The 13633-nt window shown below is 50.1% G+C and overlaps 1 protein-coding gene across 1 annotated transcript in view; it reads left to right on the top strand.

Moving 5' to 3' along the window:
• The first annotated feature begins 3780 nt into the window (after positions 1-3780).
• Positions 3781-13633, top strand: part of LOC147698535 (cilia- and flagella-associated protein 337-like) — a 554785-nt gene continuing 544932 nt past the window's right edge. Inside the window, exon 1 of the mRNA XM_086935138.1 lies at positions 3781-3946. Coding sequence (XP_086791264.1) covers positions 3879-3946 — 68 coding nt within the window. The 5' untranslated portion in view covers positions 3781-3878. The remainder of the gene's footprint in view (positions 3947-13633) is intronic.

The following is a 13633-nucleotide window of genomic DNA, read 5'->3' as shown; positions in this document are numbered from 1 at the left end:
AAGGGGCAAGTGCTGTACATCAATGTTTTAAATAAACTTCCCAATATTTCCAACCTATAAAGATCTATGTCTGTCATTGTTTGTGAGTAGGTTGCATGCAGGGGTTTTAGCAGTGGCAGCTGACACAAAGAAGAGGTGGTGAGGCAGGTGGAAGGGGCACGGGGGAGCACTCAGGGGGTTTAATAATAAAAATAAAATGAAAAAAAACTCTTACCAGGAACTGCTGCTGCCTCCCGCATCGCTCCTCCATGTTCTCACCACAAACTGGAACAGACTCCCTGTGCAATCCCCACGCTGCTCTCATCACGCTGCACTCATGAGAGCAGTGCAGAGATTGATCTGAGCGGGCTGAAAAGACAGTCCGCTAAGACCAGGGAGTCTGTGGGGTTTCTCCAGCCACTGTTGAGACGACCAGCCAAACACATATGGGCACCTAGAGAGTGCACATCGCGCTCCTCCACCCTCCTATGCATCGGCCCGCCCCTCCCTGAAGGTGCTGGCTTAGAGCTGGTAAATGAAATAGAAAACGATTTAGGTCATTGTTAGAAGGTAGTTCTGACACTATGGGCCGCCTGGATTTTTCGCTTTTTGAGCACCTAATTGTTGAGCTTTTACTGTGGGGGAGCCTCATACGTTGGGACTCCCCCGAAGTGACACCTGTGTACATGCATGTGCACAAGTGTAGGGGCTGAGCAGAGGAGATTCCTAGTGTGCGCAGTCAAGGAGCAGGAGCAGATAGACTGGTGTGGCAGGACTTATGCAGAATGGGGTGGTGACATGGAATAAGCTTTACACAGTGGGAAAAAGCATGCCAGGGAAAGTCAGTGTGCTTTACAGTGTGTATTCCATTATTCTCTTATGGGGATAGGGAGCATATGTGCTAGTTTTACTTCCCTAAGGCCTACAGATTCCAGACATGCACTAAAGTCCACTAAAACGGATGTGAGAAGAAGTATTCTGCAGAGTCCAAAGTCATATTTGTACTGCTTTTGGTCATTCAGAACTGTCATATTTCTCTGAGTCAGCCCTAACCAGGCCCTGGCTGGGGGCTGACCTCAGTAGCCTGGATTGATGACCTTTCTTCCCAGAGCGAAGACCTCCTCTCCATAAAGAGAAGATGGGTGGGGCTACAGGCTTGTCCATCAGCAGCTATCACTGGGTGCCAGACACCAGGCTGCACTAGGGAAGGAAGGCAGCGAGGGGGGAAGGGGCTTTCAGAGACCATGTGGCAAGAGACCCTGGACGATGCCATCTTGAACCAACTCAGAGGCCTGGTAGGAAGGAGGGAGTAGGGGCAGAGAAGTGATGTGTTGCAGTGTGATAGGGCAAACAAAGACTTCCTGCCAGCCCCCTCCCCAACTTCTTAAAAGAACTTGCACAGGAAGAGAAGCTCTCTCTGGGGTGTGGTTTGCTGAGGCAGAAGGTGCTAGAGCCTGGCGCAATGGGCATTTGGAAGTAGGAACCCCCTGACTGCCCCCAGGATCCTGAACAGTGCCGGATCAAGAGTCCAGGACCAGTGTGCAGAAGCATGGGCCTCTGCGCAGGGAGAAGAGAGGCCTGGGAGTAGAGCAGGCGAAAGGCTGGCGCAGGGAGCCATTGAAGACCGCTCCCAGCAAAGTGCATCCTCTTGGAGACAAGGAAGGTGAAGGAGAGTGTTTCCAGTGGCTGAGGAGCAGCACCGGAAGCAAGAAGAGGCCAAAATGAAGCTGATAGGACACCTGGGGGCCGAGATATGCCCCCAGAAGGTAGGCGACCTTTGACCCCTAAGATGACCAACAACAAGGCACGTGGGGCTCCGCCGCCCGTCTCAGAGATACCCCCGGGGTGGGTCAGGTCCTTGGGGGCTGCCCCCAACAGAAGGGAAGCAGGGGAGCGTCATCGCGCTCCCCGTGAAAATGCCCTGAAGGAGGGCCAAGAGCCCTCCCTGGCCCCCCGCCGAAGATGGAGGCGGATGAGTGCCGTCGGGCCCCCTGCGAAGATGTAAGTCAGGGAGCGCCGTCGTGCTCCTCATGAAGGTGCCCCGCCGGGTGCCAGGAGCCCACCCTGTCCCCTGCTTACAATGAAGCAGGGGAGCGCCATCACGCTCCTCGTGAAGCAGGGGTAGAAGCCCAGGATCTCAACTCAGGGCCCCATGTGGTGAGCAGGCGGCAGTGAGCGCCGTCACTCCCCCCACAAAGAAGACTCTGGGGCTCCGGACCCCATCCCCGGGCCCCAAAGAGGAAGAAAGCAAGTTGGGGAGCGCTGTCGGGCTCCCCAAGAAGATGGCCCCTGAAGACTCCAAAGATGACTGGGGGTCCAGGACCCCATCCCCGAGCCCCGTGAAGAAGGCAGAGGCCGGGGGAGTGCAGCCGCACTCCCCCAAGGACTGACAAGGCCGGACTGCGCTTTCGAGTCTGCCTGCCGGAGCGGGCAGACCAGAGCAGTAGGGCCGGCTCCCGCAGCAGCACGCGAGGGTGCTGGCTGGGCGGGGAGCCGGCGGGGCAGCCGGGGGTGGACTCCCTGGGCTGCCCTCCAGCGAGGAAGGCGTGCAGGGGTCCCGGGTAAAGGACCGGGGTCCCAAACCCAAGGAGTCTGAGCCCGGGGCCAGGGTGGGACCGGGCATCCGTCAGTGGGGTGAGTGGCCGGGGGTGTGCTCCCCGAGTTGTAACAAACTCACCTAGGGGTCTGGGTGGGACGGGTTACCTAATTTAAATGCTGGTTGAGATAATGGTGTGGGTTGCCACTGGCATGGTGCCCTTGTTATGTTCAACTAACTGCATTGGGGGCAAGATGATGTGCATACATGGGAGTGGTGGTACTAGACCCCATCCCCCGGCGGGAGGGGTGGAGGTGTTATGCCATGTCACAAAGTAATTCCAACAGTTTATGTATATTTATAAATTTGTGCATAGTATTGAGTAGTTTGGGTGTTTAATAAATATACTCTTACTTTTATAAAGCAAAGTACACACTGGACAATCAATTATTGAGTGTTACTTCTGCGCACGCGACAATTGGTGATTACCAGCCCACACCACCTCCCTTGAGTAAGCCTCAGACTACCCCCTGAGAGTCAGGCGTCACAATTGGGTGTTTGGTTCCCAGTGAAGGAAACATGTAGTCATTTTATTTGTGCAGGCCTCACAGATGCGCCTCGTTTTCCAACAGTCATTGTTTTATTTTGTACCTGCTGGGGCCAAGGAGGAGCCGCTCCTGGACCGTAGACATGGTGAACTTCTTCGACCAACTAGCAGTACAATCTGCACCACCGTTATTTTCACGGCACCCTGCCTGGCAGCTCCCAGGAGATGAATCTTTTCCTCCAGAAGCGCCAACTCGCTTTGTTTGTCCTCGCACACTTGAATGCGCCCCTTGAGTGATCACCACGGCAGAGCCAGCCAGGTTCTGCTCATGCCATTGGTACTGCAATGACCTTGCCAGGAGTAACCCACGCCAAGGCAAACTTCACCGTGTGAAGCAGGCAGGATCAAAGGAAACGTGGAAAAGAACAGCACAAAGGGGCGAATGTTGGCCTGCCAGGCAGGGGGCAGATCTGTTTGCTTATTAGTGTGAATGTCTCCAGTGCATGTCAGGCGAGGTGCTGCGCTCTTGCGTGTCTGTGAATGAGCAGCAGGTAATGAGATCTGTGAGCCTCAGCCAACAGCGAGTGAGGAAGAGCGAGGGGGGGGGGGTGTGGAGGCTGCTTCACAGCAAGGGAGAGGGCAGGAGGCAGAGGAACCGACTACAGGAGCTCCTTCGGCATTCACCTTTCCGCCCAGGGGCAAGGAGTACAGATCCCGAATATAATCTTATCTCAACTGCGTTAACAGGAAGAGCGGCAAGGGAGAAAGGGACGTGAGGATACGGTATCCACTTTAATATCCTCTGCTAAACTCGCCATGCTTCTGGGTAGGAAGTTGAGGCCGAGTTCTGCCTCGGGCAAACTGGAAACCCACCAAGGTGTCAGGTGAGCGCCCCCAGGTGTGTTATTTCACGCGAGAGCTGGCGTGTTTTGCGTCTAATTAAGCGGCACGCGCTTGCCCCTTTGAACTCCCTCCCATACAACTTGCCGGTTGGGGCAGGTATCGGGTGCATGCTGTTTACTGTTGTCAGGGAACGCGGACCGCTCGACCTGTAGCGCACAGCCATGTCTCGAGGACGCCAGGCGCTACCAGCCACCCTTCCGTCAGCGCCGCAGTTTAACAGTTAAAACGCAGGCATTGTATTCTAAAGGAACCTTCTCAACTGTCCTTTTCCCCCCCAGAAGAATTTCCCTAGGCAGAATTAATAATGTTACGCCTGCTTGTGTTTTGCGACTTGCCTCCTCGTGCCTTCAGAACCTGCGCGTCTCCCCAGGGGCTTTGCTGCCATGGGGAGGAATGTGTTGTCATCATAATAAGGATAGGCGTTTAAGTACTCACTGGGTATATGCTACTTCAAAGTAACAGTACTTTAGAAGTGGGGTCAGGGTGTGCGAATGTGATAAGAATGGTTTTATCCGTTTTATACAAGGCAGGACTGATGAATTTTGAGGTTCCGTCCAAAACTGCATTTTACTGATAAATTTTGAGGTTAAAAAAAAAGGACACCAGAGTTTTTCGCTCTGGCTACTTCCTGCCTGCGGCGCCTTCTGATGGCACAAACCTTCTATGGTCTCTGTCTTTGCCCCTTACCCTGCCACTTACCCTTGCTGCGACCATACTGCTTTGTTTTACTGGATATACAATCTCGAATACTGAACACCAGATTCTATATGAGGTGATTAAAGTAAAATCTAGATATCTAATACAAATTCCTCTTTTTTGCTGATGACATGTTGGGTATGATATGGGCTTTTAGGTCTGGTTTTTGAACGTTCAGTTGTGAAAGACGTATTGCTTAAAATATATCTAGTGGTGATTGGGTATGCCTCTAAGATAGGCCTGGCTGCTTTTGTGCCAGGCTACCAGAGGGTCAAGCACAGTGTAATTTAGTGACTTTTGTGGTTTACTCTGATAAGGACTGTGACTGTTGTTTGAGAAGGGCACACTCCAACCCCCCCACCCCCCTCCACCCCCGCCCCCTCGGACCGTCCAACCAACTAATGAAGTAAAATGTAAAACATTTTGTAAATGTGAAGGAATTTGAAATTGAAGGCTAAAAATTAAGTTGGTATCCTCAAATTGTGTTATGGGAGCTGTTTAAGAACATCAAATAGAATACAGTATGAATGTTGGGTGGCCCCAAATCAATGTAAACAAGCTCCAACATTCCCATTAAATTAAAATAATGAGGGTATGGCCATGATAGTGGCCGCATAGGATATTGCTGTACCCCTATACCCGACCGCCACTAATATCACTGCGATGGCAGGGCATCCGGAGGCCACAAATGCAGCAGGAGTGTGAATGCTGCACGGCCCCTCTGGCAATTCCTTGAGCCATGAGTGATCCACTCTGCTGAATGCTCTGACACCACGGCCCTTAAGATGGTGGGCATGAAGGTGATCACAGAGTATTAGTGTTGAGGCAGCTCCTCTAATGTGAGAATCGTAGCTGAGGTCCCACTCAGCTGTACAGGTCTGACACCTGAGGCCCCACTCAACCGACTATAGTTTATAAACAAACAGAATCCTCCCATACGGGATAGATGAAAACAGGGACACAAGGTCCAGGGTTGGGTGTGTTTCCTAAAATGGTGGGAAGCACACAGTGTTCTTTAACACCTTGGCTGCTAGGGGGTTTCCCCTCCTGCGCTGGATTTACAGGATCCCAATTGTTCATGACAAGGTCAACTCGTCATAAGCACAGGGCAGGTAAAACCCATGACGAGTTGACCCCTTTCCAATACATAGAGGGATGCAACAAGGTTTTCTGCTATCCCGCTGCTATTTGCACTCTATATAGAACTTATATCCCATCGCTTCCGAGATGACCTGTGGATCACCGAGCAGCGCTTTGGCAGAACACCCACTCTATCAGCCTTTACGCTGATGATATGATAGTGGCGCTAAGCGATCCTCTTCAGTCCTAGTCCGCCCTTTTAAACAAACTTCAGCACTTCGGAGACGCATCCGGCTTTAATATCAACTAATAAAAAATCTCAGGGTCTCAGCCTTACCTATATGCTATATGCTGAAATGGGGTTGCACCTAACCGAGAAAGAATAGAGGGTCATGGACCGGGCATTAGCAAATACATACACATGGAAGTCCCCTTGACTTCTAGGGAAACATAGGGCCTGGGGCCTTTACACCTTCCCAGTCACAATGGCAATTCTTGCGGTCTGGGACAGAGTGGCACTGCGAAGGGTCCTGACGTCATTCCCCTCCCCGATTACATCAATCTTGGATAATCTCAAGTTCACCCCAGGCCTTCACTTGACCAATTTTCATCAATAGGTACAGGTGGGTTGTAAACAAATTGGGCAACTATTTGATGCAGATCAGATTATCCCATTTAACAAATTGAAGGCCGACTATGGGCTCCCACAACACTATTTTCTGATTCGACTACGGGGCAGCCATACCTCCATCAGACCAGGCACCCTGAGAAAGATCACTTACTTCGAGAAATGTATTTTTTCTGAAAGACCGCGATAAACATAATCATCACACTCTATGTCCTCCTAGCACAGCCTCATCAAGGGATAAAAATGTAGGTCAGAAACTTTGGGATACTGAATTATGGTGATCCCTCTCACATAAGGAATGGGAGGATATTTTACTTCCGCACACAACACAGCGCATAATGCTGCTAGCCTATAAACAGCCATGAAGATAGTCACTGTTACAAATGGCTTTTAAAGTGGGTTATCCCCAAATTTTGTTGCTTTGTGGCCTTCTGTTTCTGACCTGTTTTTGTTGGTTTTATGATTATGGGCACTTTACCACTGTTGATCAGTGCTAAAGTGCATATGCTCTCCCTGTAAATTGCATGTATGGATTTGTGTTTCCATAATTGGCTGATTTGATTTACTAGTGAATCTCTAGTACAGTGCACTGTGTGTGTCCAGGGCCTGTAAATCAAATGCTGCAAGTGGGCCTACAGCACTGATTGAGCCACCCACATAAGTAGCCGCTAAATGTTGCTCAGGCCTGCCATTGCAGAGCCTGTGTGCAGTCTAGTCCTGCTATGTCGAATTGGCAAGTGCACCCACTTGCCAGGCCTTAACCTTCCCTTTTCTTAAATGTTAGTCACCCCTAAGGTAGGCCCAAGGTACCCCTATGGGCAGGGTGCAGTGTGTGTGAAAGGTAGGACATGCCTTGATGCGTGTGGCATGTCCTGATAGTGAAATACTGCCAATTTCGTTTTTCACTATTGTAAGGCGGCCTGTTCCCATTGGATAGAATGGGCTGGTTTGCTTATAACATCCTAAAAGCATAACTGCCCCTGGGAACCAGATAGGAAAATACAGTTTAGTATGCCTGAACTCGGAATGTTAAAATGCTTCTTTTAGTGAGAGTTATTTTGACTTTCTGTGTTTGAAAATACCACTTTTAGAAAGTAGGTATTTTCTTGCTCAGCCATCCAGTATGCCGCTGCTAGGATGTGTATTGACTGTCTGGCTTTGGAGTGACAGGGGCTGGATATGTGAAGTGGTTCCAGAGAGTCTGGATGAGTCAGCGCTAGGCTGAATAGGCTTGGTCTGCATTTGGAGTGGTTGGAGGAGTAGCACCTGCACCTGAATAGGACTGTGCCTGCCTTCCACAATGATAGCTCCGCCCCCCTGTGGTGTGTCTGGATCCAGGGCTCACACTGACAATGGAGGTTGTTGTGCACTTGCAAAGTGTGCCCCAGAACTGGTTTGGACTGGGCTCAGAGCCCTGGGTCAGCAGAGAACAAAGAGATTTATTGTATAAAAAGAGGGGCCCAGACTTTTAGATCACTTCTGGGAATCAAGAGAAACCTTTGCTAAGGAGGAGAGCTAGAGAAGATGAGGAGGAATACTGCCCCTGTGCTCAGGGACACAACGACCTCACCCTAGCTCCCCTGAACGTCCTTGCTGGAAGTTCTGACCTGCCAAGAGGTGTTGTTCTGGCTGTTGGGAGCTGGAAAAGCAACGCAATAACAAGAAGTCAGGCAAAATTTACAGTTCCCAGGGTCAACCGGGCTCGGATGGGCGGCCGCTCATTTGTCCACCTGGCCCCTGCACTGTGGAACTCACTTCCGCTCTTTTTACACCTGGAACCATGCTACCTTCGGTTCCGGAAGGGGAATTAAATTATGGTTGTTCAATCAATAGAGCTTCTCCTCCCCCCTATTCCATGTGTAACATTGATCCAAGGCGCCGGGAAACCCTCAGGGTAGCTATTGCGCCATACAAATGCAATAAATAAATAAATAAATAAATAATAAATAAATAAGAAGTGTGATGCATCCATACCTGTTTCTGATGCATCGCTGAAGAAACCGTCACAGCGCCAGCCTGATGCTCATGAAATTGCCGCAAACCGCATCGATTGCACCTGTCTCCAAAGTCCGAGATCACGGCACCGATTACAATGCAAGGCCTGCTTTGCAGCTGCAAGAACCCACGCATCGTCCCGGATCTTCGCATCGCATCGAGGCACCAAGTCTGTCGCATTGTTGGGAGATGCAGTAAGAAACCGACCCATCACCTCCCCACGTAGTAAGAAACCGACACATCACCTCCTCTCTGGTAAGGAACCGATGCATCACCTCCCCTGCTTAGCAGTGAAGAACTAATTCATCACCTCTCCTGGAGCAAGGAACCGATGCATCACCTTCTCTTAGTGTAAGAACCAACGCATCACGGTCCCTGCAACCCTTTTTTAGGTCTTGTGGCGATTACCGCGCAAAAGGGCGGTCTCGCCAGAGACCTATAGTCACCGGCTCAGCTTCCCAGGAGACAAGAGATGGCCACGCGCATCTTCAAGAATGGGATCGGGCCGCGTGCGCGTGTGCACATCTCCTGTCTCCTGGGAAGTTCCAACACACACACAGCCACACCTCCCCCTGCTTTCGCACATGCATGCACACACACATACACACACACACGAGTGTACATACACGCACGCACACATACAGAGAGACACATACCACCCCCCCTCCCCCACCGCCGCACACACACCCTTAGCGAGTGCCCACCTCGCTTCTACAGTTTTATTACCTACCGAGGGTGCCCACCCCTCATTTGCAGACACGAGAAGCCGCCGCCGCGGCAAAACCGGCCGCCTGACTGTGGGCGGGGCCGGGAGTAACTCACTTCCAATTCCCCCTGCCTGGGGGAAGCCATTGCCTGCTTTTCCGGTCTCCCGAATGCAGAGGGAGACCGGAGATACCCAGAGAAGCCCCGCGTCCCAGGAGGGGGCCCGAGGGAAGGGGGACGACGGCCAATGCCAGCGCGGGGCTCCCGTGAGGAGTCGAAAGTGTCCCTGCCAGTGTGCGGGGGCTCTCCTAGTGAGGAGAGAGCCCCACGGACCCCCGCATCAGGGAGCAAGCCCGGGTCCCAGGAAGGGGCCCGGGTGAACACACCTGGCGGTGAGGCCGCTGACTGCAGCAGGGGGCTCCCATGAGCCCAGGGGAGCCCGCAGGAGAAGCGCTGCCACACCACGGGAGGAGGAGCCCCCGCCCACACAACAGCCCGGTGAGTGTCAAAGGGCTGGGGAGGGCTCCGGGCAGCCAAGTGGTGCTCGCCGTTGAAGGTCCAGTGTGTGGTGGTAGTTAGGGCGGCCCCAGATGCCAGTGGGCCGCCCCAACAGTTTAGTAATGACTTCTAGAGCCGGAGAGGCCCCCACAGGTTTAGGTGGTCCTGGGTCTCTGATTGGATGGCATTGCTGATTCAGTGTTTCTAGGATACTGGCGTACGGGCAAGGACGTCAGCAGGCGGGCACTCTGCAAGCAGGAGACATCCTGGGAACACCTGGCACTGCCGTACCGAGAGACACACCCACCGCTCTGTGGATGCACTTCATCCCTTACCTGTTATAGCCCTGCTCTCTCCCAGTACTGACCCCGTTACCCGAGAATTGGGATAGGATGTGGCTGTGCGGCCAGAACTGCCAACTTTGGAGCTTGGGAAGCAGGTTCGAGCTTCGGTGGGGGCTCATCTGCCTCTGATTCCAGGCAAATCACTTAATCTCCCTGTGCCTACCAAAAAACGAATGTGCCTTGGTGTAACATAACTGCTGCTCATGTAAAACGCTCTAATACCTTAGGGTCGAGTTCGCACTGTATAAATCTGCAAAAAAATAAAATAAATGAAAAGCACCACCCTAGCACCCCGATCGTTCGGAAACCCTGAGATTCTGGAACTGTCAACTCCCCACTCTCCTGTCCTCAAGCAGTGCGGAACCTTCACGTTTTTTGTGCTCGCTGTATTAGGCGTATCATGCTTCAGCACTCGCTCTGTCATGTTCTAGCCCTCGATTTGTCGAGTCAGAAGTGACTGTTTAGCCCTGGCTGTGGCGCAACAGTCTCTTTATTCACCAAGCTGGTGGGAAATCAAATTGGTACAGGATCGAACAAATTAGTTGTACATGGCCATTCCATTACCTGCTTGACATCCCAATAGTGATGAGCGATTAGTTCTAATTTTTACCATTGGCTCTTGCAGTCTACTTTTTTAAAAAGCTCAGTCATTGCAAACTCATTTTACCTTGTTTCTCTGAGCCATGCATAATCTTACTATTCTCTCGTACCCACCTCCCGACATGCTGCCCAACCGACCAACTTTTAGCAGGGATCAGAAATCCTGATGGTGATGTAGCTCACCCTCTTATCTCTAGCGTCAATTAATTACATATGTTGTTTTCCCCCATCTTATATGCTTTCTCATGCTAGCAAAAGGTCTCACAATTCTGAGAATTCATACCGCACTGTTCCACTGTAAAAAAAAAATGTCATTCTATTTGCCTCCTAATTCTACAACATCTTCTTCTTTGCCATTCTTCACATACAATCTGAAGGTTATGTTGAACAATGTGCTTTCAGTGGCAACACATATCCTTCAAATGCTTATCTCTGTGAATCTCCAAATCTTGACCTCTGATGCTTAGCGGACTCTTGGGTACAGGGAAATTCAGATTACATTTTTACTAACTATTACCAACTAACTATTAGATCTTGAGAGGTGCGCTGCTGGAGCAAGTCGTGAACGAGGCATTGGTGGTGAGCTTCCAGTGGGGGCGGCGGAGCTTCAGCGGGATCCTGCTGGAGAGCACGCAGAAGTAAGAGTCTGTGCGCCGCGCATGCAGGGGGAGCTCGGCCTGCGGGACTCTGATGAGCAGCTGGAAGCTGGCCAGGCCCTAATCCAATTAAGGGGGCTGCCAAATGCCATTATTAACGAAGCAGCAGTGTGCGCAGGCACCACACCACCCCCTCACCAACTCCAACTGCGAACCCCCTGTGTACTTGGACCTGTGAACTCGCTCCCCTCTGCACCAGCACCCATGGATCCGCGAACCTGCCGGGCCCGAGGAGATGCGAAGGTATGTGCGGCTGGTGCTGCTCTGCTTGCTCGGTGGACTCTGCTCACTTCTTTGCGCCGCGTTCTGCCAACTCGCAGGCTCCGGGCACGGACTGTGGTCCTTCAAACGCCTTCATCTGGCCTGCATAAAGTCAGTCCATGGCAAGACAGGGATAATAGGGAAGGGGGCTATTAGGGTGTGAATTTGATAATTCTGTGTGCTCTGAAACAGCAAGACTAGCCAGTTGAGCAGCTCTCAACAAACGTTGATCCCATCTCAGACGGTATTATGACGGGTCACCTCCAGTCTCAACAGAGACTACCTTTTCATTGTATACATAGGCTCTGGCCTATTTACATTCTCATTGCTTTTATATCATATACAGGTGAACTACCACACTGCACTATGTGGCTGTGCAAACATCCAGTAACCTAACATCTGTGTTTGTACTTCATTCCCCGTCCCTCCTCCCATTTGTTGTTTTTGTGTGCACATTATCCACACTTGCACTTTTCACCTGCAGTCATTATGCTCAGCTTCTCGTCAAGATGACATACACCCTGGTAACAGCATGGAACAGAAAGTGAGTGTGTAAGCTAAGCGGGCCAGTCACCCTCCCGAAAGCAGAGCTTTTAATTAGGCTTAAATGAAATACTCGAGGGCATGAAGTCATGTTTTGCAAGCCTGCCTACATTATCAGGCCAACTACTCCTTGACTTTCAGGCCTTCTTATAATTGCTGCTTGCGTAGTGTATTTTGTATTTCTTTTCTGTGCCAAAAACTCTATTTTTAGCACACATCCTAACTACATTTGCTCTTTCTATTTAAATCCTATTGCAGAATCTGCCTTTTGCTATAACTTGAAGTGAAGTTGTAAATTTAACCACAACATTTGGTATTCTTTTGACAGTCAACAGATGTTCCAAGGATTTTTTTAATTCTTATTCTTCTTTCTAAGAAGTAGCACTGATTTTTTTGTATCGCCTTTTAGCACAGGTCTGCTATCCTTGAGACTATTTCCTTTATTTTAGCCCCCCTTGTTTTAATCAGCATTTACAAAGCGAGTAGATATGGGATTGGCTACCATCCTTGTGGCTTACCCAATGCTTGTTTGTCTAGTTGGCAGACTCAACTGATAGGCCAACAACTGAATGGGTGCGTGCGAGGAGTCAGGTAGCCTGTACTTCTGCCACTACACCAATTCAAAGTTTTAAAAAAATGTGGATGCAATGCATTGTCATATACAATGCCAACAACTCAAACTTTAATGCTGCGAGACCTATTACATTGTAAATGCTTGTTGTTTGTGTACGCGACACATCCAAGGTACTTGAAAAGTGTCACATCTGCAATTTGTTTTGAACTGAACTATTTCTGTCATTTGAAAGTCATATTTTTATTACTGTATTGTGGATTTTTTGTAGTTTTGGTCTTTTTTGGTTTAGATAAAGATTACTTCTTTTTCTAAACTGGTGTGGTGTCCATTTGTAGTGTTTTCACTGTATTACTGTATGTGTTAAAAAATGCTTTACACACTGTCTCCGAGATAAGCCTGTGGAACTGAAAATTCTGGACCCTGCTATTGTATGGTATCGAAGCTCTACACTCGTGTCGGAAAATATCATCATACCATGACGAATTTGGTATCGGCAGACCGGTAATGATTGGGACATTATACCTATGCATTTGCGTCATAATCGAGTGATGCAATCACCCTCAAATCGTAGTTTCTGTCTTGAACCCTCGGGTTCCATTTTGTGAGCGGCATCCATCTTGTGGTTGCCCTTACATAGTCAATTGACCAAGGCCGAATTCGATCTGAAAGGACACGCACACCTTTGCTGACTCCTCTGTGACCTGGGCGAGCTGCCTCCACTGCCTCCAGCCAAACCTGTTTGGGCAGTTCCCCAACCCAATGGCCGAGCAAGATTAGCATCAAGACACAACATGTCATAAACCATTCACCGCATACAAACCACGCTTTATCATACACACACCTGTCCCTGTTTCTTCTTTATGGCTAGTTTTACAAGGAGGAGGTGCCCGATTTTATTGGGGTTTCATAGATATCTGATGGAAGTTCTGGGCCTTGCCGGGTAATCTATCACGAACTGGACAAACGAAAATATGGGCTTGCCATCATGACTTTGCTTTTTCTTTGATGTAAAAATATGTATATGGTTGTACCGTAAAACAAAGAATTCTTGCCTGACGCTGATATTTTTGTATAAAAGAAGAAGGCTG

The sequence above is a fragment of the Lissotriton vulgaris genome, chromosome 8 (genome assembly GCF_964263255.1).
Source record: "Lissotriton vulgaris chromosome 8, aLisVul1.2, whole genome shotgun sequence".
NCBI classification, from domain to species: Eukaryota; Metazoa; Chordata; class Amphibia; order Caudata; family Salamandridae; genus Lissotriton; species Lissotriton vulgaris.
Note: the sequence above shows the minus strand (reverse complement) of the source record. Positions and strands in the feature narration are given on the sequence as shown.